Below are 17,564 nucleotides of genomic sequence, written 5' to 3'. Positions count from 1 at the left end.
AGCTAAGGAGTAGAATCTGAATGAGATAAATGAGATAATCTGGCCAAGAAAAACTGAAATCTGCAAATTGGGTATGGTGGCCCATACTTGTAATCCCAGTGACTAGGAAGCTGAGGCAGGAAAATTGCAAATTCAAAGCCAGCCCCAGGAACTTATTATTAAGCAATTCAGTGAGAACATGTCTCTAAATAAAAATACAAAAAAAAATGGAGGCTGAGGATGTGACTCAGTGGTTAAGTGCACCTGGGTTCAATATCTGGGTACCAAAAAAAATATTGTAATCTATTGTTATTTGGGGGTTAGACAAACATGATCTTGAGTAAGGGTTTCCAGTAGAATATAGATGCAAAAATAATAATAGTATACTATTAAGTAGTTTTCTATTGTTGTGATAAAATACCTGAGGGAAATAACTAAAAGGATGAAATAGTTCTGGGGAGGAGGAGGAGGGAGATAGAGAAAAAGAAAGGGTTCAGAGATAAATTACACCCATTGAAGGCATACTCCCCGTGACTCACCTCTTCCAAACAGGTTCTACCTCCTAAAATTTCTAATACATCCCAGTAGTGAAACCAGCTGGGGATCAAGCCTTCAACACATGAGTTTTAGGGGTATATTCTAAATCCAAACTATAAAATTCTACCCCTAGCGCCCAAAGGTTTATGCCCATCTCATAATCTCATAATGCAAAATGCATTCAGTCCATCTCCAAGAGTTCCCATATTCTTCACAGTTCAAGCACTGCCCAAAAAGTTCAATGCAAACTGTCCTCTGAGACTCAGGGCAAACTCTTTGCTGTGAGCCCCTATAAAAATCAAAAAACAAATTACGTACTTCCAATATGCAATTGCACAGGATAAACAGTCTTATTCCAAAAAGGAAGAACAGGGCGTAGAAAGGAGTGAGAGGATCAAAGAAAGACCAAAAACCAGAAAAACAAGGGCAGGTGGTAGCACAGTTCCAAAGGGCCTAGGCAGTCCCACCACTATGGCCTTGCTGGTCGCAGTCCACAGGGCCTCTGTCTTCAGCCAGTCCCGTTCAGTGCCTTCAGATTTCCTCAGCAGATATTCACATTCCCGGCATCTGTAATTGTCTGGGGTCTCCAGTTTCATGCATTGCCCTCTCAGGGGATGCCAACAGGAAATACATCCCTACCATACATCACCTGATCTCACAGGCTTCCTCTGAAATCTTGCTGGAAACCTCCATGACCCTGTAACTCTTCTATTCGGCATTATCTGCAAAAGCAGCATCACATGAATGACACAATGGGGTCCTAACCAGAGTAAGATATATTATTCCAAGCTTGTATAATTATATCAAAATGGATTTTACTGTCATGTATAACTAAAAAGAGCCAATTAAAAAAATAATTTAGCACAAAAAAATTCTGCTGCCAGCAGGAGCAGTAACCTTGTCCATTTGGCACATGATCACAGTGGCCTCTGAGGGCTTAGATGGCTGAACATAGTGAAATAATTTCTGGAGAAGCATCTTCTGAGGCAGACTTATGGGAACAGGACACCCTGGCTCTCTCTCCTCAAAGTGAAATCTTCCAAATGAGTTTACAGTTTTACACCCTTAAGGCTGTGATGGGTGGGGTGAAGCCAATTCTGAGATGCCCTCAAATATAATTCCTTTTTTGTTTTTGTTTTTGTTTTTGTTTTTTTTCCCCCCTGTGGTGCTAGGAATTGAACCCAGGGCCTCACACATTGGCTTCTTTTGAATGGTGTGAATCTCTTCAGCAACCACACCCTTTTGGGTCATAACTAAAAATGTGCTCCTTTTATGGTAAAAATGCAAATTTTTCAAATATTTTGCTCTGCTCTTTGCTCTCAATCCTCACAGTAAACACAGCTAAAAGCAACCAGCAATACCACATCACCACTTTAATTCTGCACTGCCTTGAAATTTCCTCCACCATATTAGTCCTTTAAATTCAATCTCGCACAAAGTCTCAGAACATACACAAAATGTAGACAAGTTCTTTGCCAGAATGTAACATGATTGGTCTCTAGTCCATTTCACAAGCGTCCTCGTTTCCACTGAAACCTCATTCACATGGTCTTTACTGAATGCACTCCTATCAGAATTCTGGTCTAATGAGCTCATACCAGAATTATCTATTAAGCTGTGCTCACAACATTCTAGAGCTTCTTTGTCCTGCATCTCCAAACTTTTCCAAACCTTCCCATAAACCAGTTCCAAAGGCTTCTGAACCACATGGCCAGGTATCGTGAAGCAGTAACCCTAATTTTTATACCAATTTTCTATATTGGACAACTTTTCATTTTTAAAAAAATTGTTAAAGAAGCATAAAGGAATAAAGCTTATTTAGAGAATAACAAGAAACTGGTGTTTCCAGTAGTGTATTCTAATCCAAAAGTTAACCAGCTCTAAATTGACTTTTGCATGGGAAATATATCCATTTTGCATAGGAAGTATTTATTTTTGCTTTGTACCAACAAGATTAAAACAGAACATTTTGGGAACCTCCAAATGAATTCACTCACTTATAGGTTTTGTACACAGTGTAGATTTCACTGAGGACTTATTCATAACAGAGAGGAGGGGTTTTAAATTTTGCAAGCCAAAAAAAAGAGTTTAAAGGAAACAATCTTAATTTTGTTTCCATGATCCCTTTAACGGGCACGTGGTTGGGAAGGGCTTCTCTTTCACTTTTTCTGCTTTCTACCTTTTCTTCTTTACTTCATATCTCCTTCTTTCTCCTTTTCCTAATGTACTACATAACCTCGTTGAATCGTCTTTTTTTGTTGTTGTTGTTAACACAGAATAACTGAGTCCCAAAGGCATTTCCACTTCCAAATTTCATATTGGGCACTCAGCAAAACCAAAGTCACCTGCTCGGCTTATCCACCCAGTTAACAGGACCAACTTTCTTTAAGGGTATTTACAGATGATTATATTTTGTAACATAAACATAGTTTTGTGATCCCATTCAGCTATTCCAAGTCATCCTCTAAAAGACCAACTGATGAATTAAATTTTCTGCTTCTCTTGTAATGGTGCTAAGTGGAACTGTGGTAAGAGTTATAATAAAGAAAGGACCGGTGCACAGTGAGAGAATGTAGGAGGGGCATCTTCTATTTCAGGCTCACAGAAGAAGGCAGCAACAATCCTAAATAAAATGTGGATGTGCAGTAGCCAACAGGTGGGCCCAGGGGTCCGCAGTGTAGGTTTGTAGGTTAGGACATGGAAGCAGAAAGTGGTTCAGCAAGGAAGAACAAAATCTCAGGAGCAAACTTCAGGTGAAAACTAAAACAGTGAGTGCAGAGGGACTCATGTGATTGTGTTTCCTGTGTGGTCTTTCCCAGGACTCTCACCATGTTCTCAACTATGATGCTTCAAAGAGCACTGCTGATGTTGACATCTCTTTTAGCCATGACCTGGACAACTTATATAATTGCTCGAAACTCCACAGAGGTAGGACTGATCTTCTCCTGTCACTTTCACCTGTGATCTCCATCAATTTAGAACTACCAATCACTCCTTCCCCTTCCCTCCCACTCCAACTCTGCTTTCTTCTCCCCTTCTTGACTTCATTTCAGAGGGATTATGGACACTTTTCATTTCCCATTCTACCTCAATCCAATCTAATCAGGATTCTACCTCCTACGTGCCCCCAAAACAGGCCTTGTGAAGATTAACAACTTCCATGTCACTAAACAACTACCCTGTCAGTAAATTCCTTGACCATGTAAATCCCATTTGCCACTGTCTTTTTGTCTATTATGATTTCTTTTTCCTTGAAAAAGTTATTTTTTTAGTGACCTAGTTTCCCCTGTTGTGTCTGGATGCTAAATCATTAGGAAAGTTTTTCCCAGTCCAAGATTACACAGAAATCCACATGTTCTTGTTTTTTTTTTTTTTTCCTTATACTGTTCCATAATCTATATTCAAATATCTGACCCATTTAGAATTTTTTCTGTTAAACGGTATAACATGTTGATCTAATTTTACTTTTCCATATGACTTTCCAGTTATCGTAACTTATTAAAAATTTATCCTACATGCCCACAATTTTTTGAGTGCTATCTCTACTGCATACTAAATTTGTATATATAATAAGGTCTATCTCTGATTTTCAATTTTGTTCCATTCTCTTTTTATTCATTCACCAGTATCATTCTAGAGATTTTAGACACAAAATTTAATATGCAGTAGGGCTAACCCTGTCTACACACCACTCCTTATTTTTTATATCCCCCATGTTTTCTGATTATTCTTTCTTATTTATTTACCCTTTCAAGTGAACTTTCTAATTGACCTATGTGACCCAGAAATATTGAGGATTTTTCTTGTGATTTCATTAAATGTGTAAACTACTTTTAAATATTACCTTCATGATGTTCTCTATCCAAGAATACCGTTTCCCTTCCCTTCCATTTGACCAATTTTCTTCCCTTACCTAATGTCCTCCTTTCAAATTCCAATGTCTTATTTGCTTTCTCTTGTCCAATCACATTAGCTAGTACCTCCACCCCAATGTTAATTTATAAAACAATAGTAGGCAGCTTCCTTGCTTGCTTCTGATTTTTTGGTGGCAAACCTTCTAGTGTTTCTCTTTAAGTAAGATGCCAGTTTTTGAGTTACAGTAAATATTTTGTGGGTTACAAATTTTATTTTATTGAGTGTTTTTAACATAAATCAGTGCTAAGTGATTTGAAGTAAAAACCTGTTACTCCAGTTAATACTGTAAGGAAATCAAGAAGCAAATTCTAATTCTCCTCTCTCTCTCTAGTCACTGATTTTTTTATACATTGAATATTTTATTACCATACTTTATACTGTATTTCATCACCATTTCTTGCTTGGTTCTGCCAAAGGTTTAGCAATCTTCTGAGTTTTCTCAAATATTCAATTTAAGTTCTGTTCATCTTTATTTTTAATTACATCTCATTTCTGTTTCTAGTCTCTTTTGGTTTACTATTCCACTAACCCTCAGAGTTTTACTAATTGATGCTGGGCCACAGAACAGCAGGGCAAGCATTTTTTGTGTTGTTTTAAGTTTTACCTGCATTCTAAAGTGGGAGATGGTTGACAATCACTGATCTATAATCCCAATTCTCAAGCTTATCTAAGAGTAGGATGCCTGTCAATCTTCTGAAAAATACATACCCCAGGACAGCAATTTAGTGACGTGATTCAATGGACCTGAACTACTGCATGAAAATGAGTATTCTGAAATATATCCTTATTGATGGTAGAAGCTTCCAACTATCAACAAGGATCAGAAATCACTGAATTCCAGCACCTATAGAACACTATCTAGCATTAAAAGTATCAGCAATCTCTAAGGTGGTTGTGATTTCTAAATGAAAAATTAACATGTTTAGGCAGTTTGGGGGAGAGGAGGAGGTAGCCGCAATTCAGGAAAAGAAGATAGTATTGGCAAAGAAGTAAAAGAAAGTCAGCTTCTAAAAATAAGTTAGTCCTTTAAAATAGAATGCACAGGAGGAAATGGAAAAAGTGTGGAGTTAAAGAGGACACAGCATAAAACTTCCTTAAGACTGGGCTTCCCAAGAATCATGAGAAGCCATTGAAGGGTCTTAAGGACAGAGAAGGTATGAGTCCGAGTTTTGTTTTAAGACTGACCTAGCTACCAAGAAGAAAATTAAATGGAGAGACAGCAGGATGGTCCTCAGGAAGTCTGAAGAACTTTTTCACACTTAAGAAGACTACTATAATCCTAGAGATAAAAAATAGTGGCTTTGACAATGACATTCTAGGGAGGAAAAGACTGTTCATACTGTTCATAATTATTGGATATAAGGTATATATGAAAAACAGCAAATGCACTGGCATCAACTTGTTACTCACATGTACACTCTGAGTTGTATGTCTTAGATTGAATATATTTATAACTGTTAAGATGTGCTCTAAAATATTGGGATAAAAACAAATTTTACATTTTATTAAATATCAGAGAATTTAAATAATATTGATGATAGCATGTAAATGAATAGTGAAACTCCTCATGCATAAAAATGAATGCAAACAGGTTCATTTCATACCATGTCATATTTCTTATCCTTTTAGCTTTGGTCTATGGTAAACTTATCCATTTCCTTCTATCACTGGAACATCTCCAAAGAATCCTCATGTCCTGAAATATCAACGAGCCTGATAAAATCACCAATAGAAACTGAACTCAGAATAAGGGAGATCCTACAGAAAATAGACCAGCTGATCCCACCCAGACCCTTCACCCACGTGAACACCACCACCAGCGCCACACACAGCACAGTCTCCATCCTCAACCCTAGAGACACATACTGCCGGGGGGACCAGTTGGATATCTTGCTGGAAGCCAGGGACTACCTGGGACGCAGGAAGGAATATGGAGGGGACTTCCTGAGGGCCAGGATGTCCTCCCCAGCCCTGAAGGCAGGTGCCTCAGGAAAGGTGACAGACTTCAACAATGGCACCTATCTTGTCAGCTTCACTCTGCTCTGGGAGGGCCGCGTCTCCCTGTCTCTCCTGCTCATCCACCCCAGTGAAGGGGTGTCGGCTCTCTGGAGGGCAAGGAACCAAGGCTATGATAAAATTATTTTCAAAGGTAAATTTGTTAATGGCACATCTGAAGTCTTCACTGAATGCGGCCTGACCCCGAACTCTAGCACTGAACTATGCACATACCTGTATGGGACAGACCAGGAAGCCTTCTACTGTGAGAAGCCTCCACACATGCCCTGTGAGGCCCTGACCCATGTGAACACCAAAAACCGAGAAATTTCTTATCTTTCTCTCAAGGAAAAAAGTCTTTTCCATAAGTGAGTATACTTTTTAATACAATCAGAAGTGCCCCCAAGCAGAGCTACATTGTCCATCTTAATATTAAGCAGGATCTTCTCAGATGCCTCCTCTACTCAAGGTTGTGGTCAGACGGGTAATATCTGCATGGAGACCAGTGTCTATGACTCCACACCATAGTTTGCATTTTGATTGAAATGGGCCCAAGGAGGGCTACACAAGTTGGAACTATATAATATATATGCCTGTACTTCTCAAGAAAACTGGTATTGTCACATTTGGTGATGTATTTAACTATAAACATAGGTTCTATGAAATATGCTCTTTGGAAAACTCTTCTACTATATATTCAAATACATCACCAAAAAAAGATTCCTTGATAAGCATACCATAAGATCATGCTCCTTCACTTCCCATTTCATTCCACAGATACTGCCATCTAAATGTCTTTTGCATTCATCCATTTCTCTCCACGTCCAAGTTGACACAGAGTTGCTATCCAAGTTGCTATCCAAGTTGAGACCATCATCATCTTACTTGTGACAGCTTCCCACCCGGTCTCCCTACCACCAATCATATCCTCCTTGAACCCACTCTACACTGCATCCTAAGCAATCTTTCTAAAAAGCCAGTTCCTACTGGTCATCTCCAGTTGATCTCATGATCAGAGATGCCTCAGTGTATACTGTTCAGGGTGGAGGAGTTCTTCAACCTCCCGGACATTGTGGCCTATCAGCCTGGAAGCCCTGGTTGAACAGCTCCTCTAACCTCGGTGCCCATGTTTCCCCTATTAATCTTGGCTGCAGCCACACTATGCTTTTATCCCCTTGCTCACAAACAGATGCTCACTCCCTGGTTTCCTTGTTCTCCACTGAAATGGGAAACACTTCACTCCTTAGAATGAATTATCAGGGCTTCTTCATGGGTCACTTTAAGGATTTGAAAAATAAAATGGTCATCACAAATCCCAAAACTGTGAGCTAAGTCCTAGACACCTATTAGTTCTAGTTCTTTTATTCATTTGCTAACTTTCCATAAGCCTCAGTCTACTTCCTTTTCACTTTCCAGTCTGCCAAAATCTATTCAGCCACCCCATGATGACTTATTTTCCCTACATTTGATGACAGTAGAATGTTTTATTCTGAGAAATCCCTTTCTCAGAAAATTTCAAAGTCAAGTTCAGAGTCTTTTTTTTCCCCTTACACTTTCAAAATACACACTTATGAGAAATACGAGTAAAGACCAAACTTGGAAAAATAACATGCATTCCAGAATCTTACCCAGTTATCCAAATTTTGACTCCTGATCCATTCAACTCACCAAATCTCAAACTATTTACAATTATTCTGAAATGAGGCAGAGAAGGAGTGGGAGTGAAGGGAAAGGAGTGATTTGTAGTTCTAAACTGATGACAGTCACAGGTGGAGGTGATAGGAGAAAACTGTTCCTACCTTTGTGGAGTTTTGAGCAATTATAGTCGCCCAGGTAATGGCTAAAAGAGATGTCAACATCAGCAGTGAAGCATCATATTTGAGAAGATGATGAGAGTCCTAGGAAAGACCACACAAGAAACACAATTACAGGAGAGTCCCTCTGCACTCATTGTTTCATTTTTAATCTCCTTCTATGCATTAATCATCCTCATGTTTCAATCACAGTAAAGATGACACCATATTTTATCCTTTCCTTCATGGATTGGACCTAAAGAGACACCCATAGCAGAGAACACGGTACCCCTTACATCGGTTGTACTGGGTACCTGAGCCATCCTCCCCAGAACCTCTTCTGCCTTCCTCTATTTACACACAATGCATATAGGTTTGGGGCAAAAAGTGAATTAAAGAGAGGATAGAGGTAAGAAAGGAAGTCTGAAGTAAGAAGAGTAAGATAGTCTTCATCAAGTGCAGAAAGAAATACAGTGTACTTTTATTCATGCATCAGTTTGAACACTACTTTCTGCTAGCCACATTGATGTATATTAAAGATATAGCAGTGAATACAAACAAACATTACCTTGCTTCACATGATTCTCACATATCAGGAAATATCAGGTTAAAGAGGGAAGTAGAGGCTCTGTGATAGGGGTCTATGTGCCATGATAAGGAGCCAGGGTTCCTTCATTAAGTGATTGGGAGACAATCAAGGTTTTTAAACAAGAATGCGGTTGCATTTGCAATTGGAAGTGGTGCTCTGGGAGTTGTGTCAAAGAAATTAGGTGGGATAAAGCTTAGGTTGACCAATTAGAGGTTCACAGTAATTTAAGAAAAGTATCACATAAACTTGAATAGATAAGGTGAAGGCATATAAAGAATAGGCAGACTTAACAATATTATGAATCTAAAATTCTAGGACACACTATTGCATGTCATGTGACAGATGAGTAGAGCTGTCCTGGACTTTGGGTACTCTCAGCAAGACAGAAAATCTTTCAAAATTCCAATTTATTCACAATACCCAATATATCTAAAATATACAACAGATATAATAGTTTTCAGTTAATGAAAGTTAAAAACATCCTTCACTCACACGCAAGTGATGCCTGTAACAAGCTAATCTACTATTGTCTTATTTTTTGAAGGTCCAAAGTGGGAGTTGAAACTATGAAAGACCTTAAACATATTTATGTCTTCCAATGTAAAAGTCAGTCTACTTTTTCCAACGGTAGGTAACGTCTGGCATGTGTCTTACACAGGGAAAAGTTAGCAGTGTTAATTCTTTTAGTTGTAGTTTTCCGGGAGCATAATCCCTAGCAGGGTTGGTGATCTCAATCATGCTAGACTTTATAGGGAGACACCAACTTAAGAAAATTATTTCAAACTGTTTGTACCAGATCTCATCTTGATTTATCCTTAAAAAAAGAAAGTATCCTACATTCATCTCCCGGAGTCTGAGGTGCTGTGTAAATGTCTTTGATGGATACCCATGGTTTCAGAGCAGGAATACTATGGTTTTAATTTCTTGATATCTGTTGGCATAACCTCCAACTTTTAGTTGGTGCGCTTAATTTTATATGGAGCTTCCATCTTATTAAATATTTTAATGGAAAATACAAAGCAATGTTATATATGAAAGTATAATGTTTATATTTATTTATACCTTAGCTTTAAATAACTTTTTTAAAGACTGAGTTCACCAATAACATTAGTATCCCAGGCAACTCATAATGATATATTGTCAATATTTATTCACTTATTCCTCAAGTGTTTACTGAAGATCTGATAGATATGAAGCTCCATGAGTAAATGCAGAAAAAAGCTGAGCTTGTGATCTAAAAAAAGATTTTGTTTTAAACCTACCAACTCTATGAAGAAAGCAAAATACATAAGGTCTTATTTTAAAGTTAAATATATTTGACTGAGCCCTGGGTAAAGTTGTCAGATTGAAGTAAGTGATAAATACGGGGAATCAACTAAATTTAAGTAATTTCTAATTGCCCATGTATATATACATTGAGATAAAGGGAAAATATTGCGTGATTCATACACTAAAAAAGTGTCCCTTACTAGAATAATTTAATGTTATCCTGTATTTTAATGTGAGAACTTTTTTACTTGATAACTCTAGTCATAAGCAAAATCATGTGAGACCTTGTGGTCATAAGCCAATGGAGTGAGCATATGGTAGAATGTAGCAAAAGATAGGGTGAGAAAGAGAGGAAGAAGCTACGTAAATAAACAGTGCTGAGAATTGCAGTGTTTATTAAGAAAGCTAAAGAAAGCCACAGAGAACATCCGTAAAGGACAGCGGTATGATCCTCGTGTTTTAAAATGCAAATTCAAAAAATAAGCATGACCTACACAAAGACAATTTAAAATGTCACTAAGGGACATAAAACAAAACTTCTATACATAGAAGAAAATAAACTTTTTCTGGTTGGGTGATTTCATACTGAGAAGATGTCAGTTTCCTCTGCATTAGTTTCTTCTTGCTGCTACTACAAGGGCTTTAATTAAAAAGAACATTTTAACTTAGTGTTTTTCTTCCAAAGCAAAACATTGGTCTCACTGAGGTACAATCAAGGTAAAACAGGCCTGTGTTCCTTTCTAGAGGCTCTAGAGAAGGATCTGTTGTACCTTTCAGCTTCTAAAGGCTGCCTTCCTTCCTTTAAGCCCCACCCACCATCTCCAAAGCCACAATGGAAGGTCAAGTCCTCAAGTTACATTTTTCTAGTCCACCTTCTGCTTCCCTCTTCCATTATGGTAGACCAATGAGATTAGACTGGACTCCCTTTCAAAGATAATCTAGGATTATCTCCATCTCAAAACCCATGCCCTTAGTCACATCTGGAAAATCCCTTTTACCATCCTGTTTTTTTCCTTGAAGGCAACATATTCATAGGTTTGGCAAATTAAGACCCGAATATCTTTGGGGGGTATAGTATGCCCTCCACAATCTCTAAACTAATAAAAAGATGAGGATGGAAAATATTTAGTAACTGTGGGTCTCATGTTTCTAGGGTTATAGTATGCAATCATTCATAATACAATGCTATCAAGCATCAGGGGGACAAACCAGGTCACACTCAAATTTCCAACAAAAATCATAGGATTAGGAAAACTCCCTTTGGTGAGCAAAACCACCAGGATTTAAGAAGCAATTTAAGTACATTTTTCTTTTTTTCTTTTTTTATTTGTGGTACTGCACATTGAACCCAGGACCTCACACATGCTAGACAAGCACTTTACCACTGAGCTACACCCCCAGGCCACATTTTCCAATTCTGAACACAGCACCATTTTGCCACTGTCTACCAATTACAGGGTTGTCCCTTGGTATTTCGTGGGGGTTTTGTTTTGATAACCACTGTGTACACCAAAATCTGCAGATGCTCAGGTCCTTACATAAAATGGCATGGTATTTGCATATAACCTAGGTACATCCTCCCATATACTTTAAATCATTTCCAGATTACTTAAAATACCTAACAATGTAAATTCTTTGTGAATAGTTGTCATAACAGTTTAGAAAATAATAAAAAGTTCTGAACACATTTGATAAAGGTAAAAGGTTCTCCTGAATGTATTCCATCCATATTGAGTGGAATCCATAGATACAGAACCCATGGATATGGAGGACTGACTATACAGTATCACCATGTAATAGTATACTATTCTGTGGACACAAGCAACCAGAGACTGCAAGTCCGTAAGGGACTAAGAAAGGAAGATAAAGCAGACTGCTTGTAATTTCCCAATATCCATTCCTTCCTCCTTCTTTAGTAAGACAAACCATTATTTGAGCTGGAATCATGGCCATTTTTCCTTGTGGTTACTTATGGCCACATTAACTTTTTTCTAAGACTATGAATAGAAATCATATGGGGAACTTATAAGTAATGCCTTTAAAGGCAAAATAACTTGCCTTCCTCTTCCATTTGTCTCCTTGCTTCTAGCTAAACTGTAGATAAAATGTAAGAAAGGAAACAGCCGTGTTAGACTGAAAGACTAAAACCATATGTTAAAAATGGCAGAACAGAGCTGGGCACAGTGACACATGCCAGTGAACCCAGTGGATAGGGGATGGGGTAGGGGGATTGCACATTTAAAGACAGTCTCAGCAATTTAGTGAGGTGCTAAGCAATTCAGTGAGACCCTATCTCTAAATAAAATACAAAAAAGAGATGGGGATGTGGCTCAGTGGTTAAGTTCAATTCCTGGTCCCAGGGGGTGGCGGGTGGGGAGACTGGTAGAATAACAAGATAAAAGAAAGAGGAGTCCCTCACAATATCACATTAACCTTGGCCTGGTCACTCTGAAAATGTTATGTGAGTGACAAATAAATTTCCAATTTTAAGACATTATTTTGGCCTTTCTTACAGCATTCAACTTTTTTCCTATTTAATACAGGAAGTGGATGTAATACAGAAATGCTGATAGAACAAAATCTAAAATATGAGTACTGGACATACAGGTCAGTGGCAGAGCGCTTGCCTTGAATGCATGAGGCTCTGGGTCCAAATGCAAGCACCAGAGTAAAGTAAAGACAAAAAACAAAATATGAGACGACTGCTCAGCAGTGGGGCAGCAGCACAGAGAACGGCAAGGAAACATGATATCAGACATCTAATGATCTTTGTTATGCCATGGCAAAGAGCTGGTGCTCTGCCACATGGGACACCTTCAAAGGCAGACAATGACAGAGCCTGCAGTTACAGAGGAACAGGCTGCAATATCTCAGAATCACAGTTTTCTGTTGGATGCTGCATGACACTTTTATTAAGGTCCTAATAGAAAACAGCATTAAGTCAATCTAGGTATTTTACTATATGTACATACTATATTTAAGCCATTTTTTAAACACAGAAAAATTCATACTATTCCTTCATTGATGGAACAAATGCAAATGATTTGATAACAAAGACACCAACTGATAGTTCACTGACATCATTCAGATTACAGAACCAAATTACGTCCCTGCAGAATCAGAGGAATAGCAAAGAAAGGAAAGGACATCAAGACTTGGCTAATGACCACAGGTGGTAGAAAATGAATAGGGACAAGTCAGCATGACTTGAAATCTCTCAAAAGAATGAGTAGCAGTACCTAAAACATAGCTGGTGATCAAAAAATAGCTCTAGTAAGACACAGAAGAGTAAAGGGAGAGAGAAAGAGATCAGGAAAGGAAGGATCAAGAAAGGAGGCTGGGTGTTTAACACATGCCACTAACACCACTCACCACAGGCTCTGTATTGCCAGAGAGAGAAAAGAGCACAGAGAAATGCCAAATTGGAATGAAGACTCCTGTCCCTGGTGGATACACTTTACAAGGAAGGTGGATAACAACATTTTGTGACCAGATTCAGCTGGATACAAATAAGACCAACGGCTGCTTGAAAGGAAAACTCATTTACCTCCTTGGAGACTCCACACTGCGTCAGTGGATCTACTACTTACCCAGAGTTGTAAAAAGTATGTAGTTACTTTATATTCTTTTGGAAATTCAGGCTGATTGTAAAGTACTTTCAATGAGGTCTCCATCTATTCTCACTTGGGCAGATCTTTTGTTGTTTTTGTTTGTTTTTTCTTTTTTTGTTATTTCATTTAGCTTTCTAGAGTTGAGTCTTAATTTAAAATCTATTTTATTTTCTCTTTCATAAGAAATGTTGCTTCTTATACAATCCAATGAAAACTTTACATTTTGATTGACATTTCACACATATGAACTAACCTATAGGGTAGAATGCTTCCAACAAAAAGACTGTAGCTGGTGATTATAAATGATATTCTGTTTAAAAGTATTAATCACTACCTTCTAATTAAAGATTTGCTTATTTTTTTTATCAGCACTGAAATTTTTTGATCTTCATGGAATTGGACTTTTTAAGAAACATTTGCTTCTGGATGCTGAACGACATACTCAGATTCAATGGAAAAAACATAGCTATCCTTTAATCACTTCCCAGCTCCATTCTGTGAGAGATGCAGGTCATATCCCTCAGGAAATTGACCAGGTTTCAGGTGACAAAAACACAGCCATTGTCATAACCTTTGGCCAACACTTCAGACCCTTCCCCATTGACATATTCATTCGCAGGGCCATCAGTGTTCGAAAAGCTATTGAGCGACTCTTCCTAAGAAGCCCAGACACTAAAGTGATCATTAAGACAGAAAATATCAGGGAGATGCACACAGAAACAGAGAGGTTTGGAGACTTCCATGGGTACATTCAGTATCTTACCCTGAATGACATTTTCAAAGACCTCAATGTGGGTGTCATTGACGCCTGGGACATGACCATTGCATACGGCACCAATAATATCCACCCATCTGATAATGTGATTGAAAAACAGATTAACATGTTCTTAAACTACATTTGCTAAACAAAAAATATGCAAAGTCACTAGGAACCAATTTTCACATCCCTTGGGTATTGTCAATGAAATTTTATTCATTTTAAGAACTAAGAGAATCAAACTTAGAAGAACCTGTCCGTGGGATTATTTGTGGGACACTTGAAGACAGTAAGAATGGAGATGGGATACAAAGTCAAAAATATCAACACAAAGAATGAGCATACCATGCCTAGAGTATGAATGAATGATAATAAATGTTTTCATACTTAAGGCAAGATTGGGTCATGATTTTTGTTACTCCTGGCTGAACTAATGGAAAGGTAGAAGAGAATAAACATACAATTATCATGATGCTCTAAAATAGTTACCTTCCTCTGTGAAGGTATAAATACTAAATATTTTAGAATCTGCAGGCTGTCCTGCCTCTGTCACAACTGCTCCACTCTGTATTGAAATGCAAAAGCCACCACAGACAACATGTAAACAAATGAGTCAGTTATGTTTCAATAAAACTTTATTAATGGACAAGGACATTTGTATTTCATACACTGTATACTTGTCAGGAAATATTTTGATTTTGATTTTGCGAACTGTTTATAAATGCAAAGACCATTCTTAGGTCACAGGCCCTAAAAAAAAAAAAAAATGTGGTAGGTGTATTTGGCCTCTAGGCAATATTTTGCTGGTACCTGATTTAAAACGAAAAATTTGGTAAAATTAAAACCAAAAATTCAGTAAAACTGAACCAAAATCCTTCCTATGTTGTGGGGATAACTAATGATAAAGTAGAAATAGAAAAAAATTGCCAAAATTCAGAAAATTTATCTACCCAAAAAGTATAAGCAACATCACTTCCTGAGTGAAGCACAACAAACATTTCTTACTAAGTTAGATACAAACTCAAGAACTTCTCACTAGCTCTATCCACCTGTGTACTGTAGTACATGTCAGAAAAGAACAGAGTAACTGTTCCTATTTCATCATTCCCTTAGGAAAAAACATAAATCCTAGGTAGAAGAAGGTGGCCTAACACAAGCTCAACATACAAAACCTAACAGCTTCTTTAACAGTTGAAATGAGATGACATAATTAAAACCACATGGTATCTCTGTATAGAGATTGTGCACATCTTTCATTACATTTAATCCTAGATATTTATACTTTTTGATCTACTTTTTTTTAAAATATTTACTATTGTCAAATATTTATCATGCTTTACAAATATGCACAAAATTTCAAAGTACAGCTCAATATCAAAAACAGACATCTGGTTAACTTAATTGTTAGGATGAAATGCAACAGAAGATATGTAGGATCTCTATAGAGGTACACATATACACACTCCACAAACTCAAGGATTAAATCATTCTATAGATTCAATGCAATTCCGATCACAGTCTTAACAGATTGTATGTGTGCACAGAGGATGGAATTTGACAATATTATTCCGAACTTCTAAGAAAACAGGAAATGCCAAAAATTACAAAATTACTGCTAGAAAGGAATAAGTTTAAAGAACTTTTCCAAACAGCAAGACTTCCCTTAAAGCCATAGAATTATGACTATGGCACTGGTGAAAAAATAAAATCAAAGACCAATTAAACAGAATTGAGGGGAAAGAAAAGGTCCTGTAAATACAGACATATAGTTCATAAAAAATGGAACAATGAGGACAAGATAGTCTCCACAACAAAAGTTCTCAGAAAATAAGATATATAAGTGTAAATAAACAAAACTGGACCCCTGTACTATTCACAAAAAATATAAAAATAAAGTCCAGAGATATTACACAACTAATCATGAAAAGAAAAGCAACAATCTACCCACATTATCTCTGCAAAAGAGCTAATGTTTCAAAATTTCTAAATTTTCTAGGATTGGTGCCTGGTTCTATGGCACAAGAGTACTACTGGTCCATGATTGGTACACAAGTTTGACACTCCACTTGAGTTTCACCAGGCCACAGCCATTGATGAGAAAAGTTTACCAAATAGAGTAAACTTTTTTTTTTAAGTACAAGGAGAACACTGTAGAATAATTATAAAAGTAAATATATAAGCCACTAACACAATGGTTTTTTTAGATATACATGACAATTGAATCTATTTTGACATTATACATAGAGTATAACTTACTCTAATTAGGATCCCATTCTTGTGGTTGAACATGATGTGGAGTTTCACTAGTCATGCATTCATGAATGAGTTGGAAAGTTATGTCCAATTTAGTCTACCGTCTTCTTATTCCCATCCCCTCCCATTCCTTCAATTTCCCTTTGTCTAGTCCAATGAACTTAATACATTGTTTATTATCATTCTTAAGTACATGTACAGACCAGTAATACTGGTATTATTATTTTGCAAGTATTTTTTGTCTACTGGATAAGGCAAACAATTGTATTAATGACATTAAGTAATTAGATTTTTACCATAAAAACAAGATGCAAATTTTTAAGTTTTTTTTAAACATGTTTGACTTGAAAACAGCTGAAAAATATTCATGATTCTAACTTCATTTATAAGAATTTCCTTGTTCTGTCCACCAAAAAGGCCTAGAAACTATAGTAATATTAGTGGGACTCACTCCCAGGACAAGAAGGCATCCTTAGAGGAAAGGTTGAATCCAGCATAAGGGCAGGACATACATGTATTTATAGAAAGGATGAGCCTTAAAATCTTCTTATGCCAGAAAACAAACTATCAAAGACACAGGGAGTCATATCATGGTACACAGGAGGTAATCCAAAGGGCTCCCTCCGTTGGGTAAAGATGAGACAAAGTCATCAACAAAAGGAAAAACTGCAGTTGATTAAAATATGCACTACACAAAATCCCTGAGTCAAAAATGATATTGAAAAGAAACATGGAAAAACAAAGACTAAAGTGTCATTAGTTCCTGAGTCATTAGCAAAGATAGCAAACTCCTTACTCTGAAATTTGTCAATTAAAGGAAGATATATGAACCCTTATACTCTTTCCTGTTAAAAAGCCAGCCAGTA

The 17,564-nt window shown here is 37.2% G+C and overlaps 1 protein-coding gene and 1 long non-coding RNA gene across 3 annotated transcripts in view; one reads left to right on the top strand and one right to left on the bottom strand.

Moving 5' to 3' along the window:
- Positions 1 to 5,825: 5,825 nt before the first annotated feature.
- Positions 5,826 to 16,923, top strand: LOC306640032 (NXPE family member 1-like). The gene is made up of 4 exons (XM_079103873.1): positions 5,826 to 6,794; positions 9,353 to 9,414; positions 13,470 to 13,682; positions 14,058 to 16,923. The coding sequence occupies exons 1-4, from the start codon at positions 6,070 to 6,072 to the stop codon at positions 14,591 to 14,593; spliced, it is 1,536 nt and encodes a 511-aa protein (XP_078959999.1). The 5' UTR covers positions 5,826 to 6,069; the 3' UTR covers positions 14,594 to 16,923.
- The window catches only part of LOC306640034, a 55,685-nt gene continuing 44,571 nt past the window's right edge, over positions 6,451 to 17,564 (bottom strand). For both annotated transcript variants that reach the window (XR_013757722.1, XR_013757723.1), the window contains 2 exons: positions 8,226 to 8,324; positions 6,451 to 6,536 (listed from right to left, as the gene is read on the bottom strand). This is a non-coding gene — a long non-coding RNA (uncharacterized lncRNA). The remainder of the gene's footprint in view (positions 6,537 to 8,225; positions 8,325 to 17,564) is intronic.

The sequence above is a fragment of the Sciurus vulgaris genome (assembly GCF_902686455.1).
Source record: "Sciurus vulgaris genome assembly, chromosome: 11".
NCBI classification, from domain to species: domain Eukaryota; kingdom Metazoa; phylum Chordata; class Mammalia; order Rodentia; family Sciuridae; genus Sciurus; species Sciurus vulgaris.
Note: the sequence above shows the minus strand (reverse complement) of the source record. Positions and strands in the feature narration are given on the sequence as shown.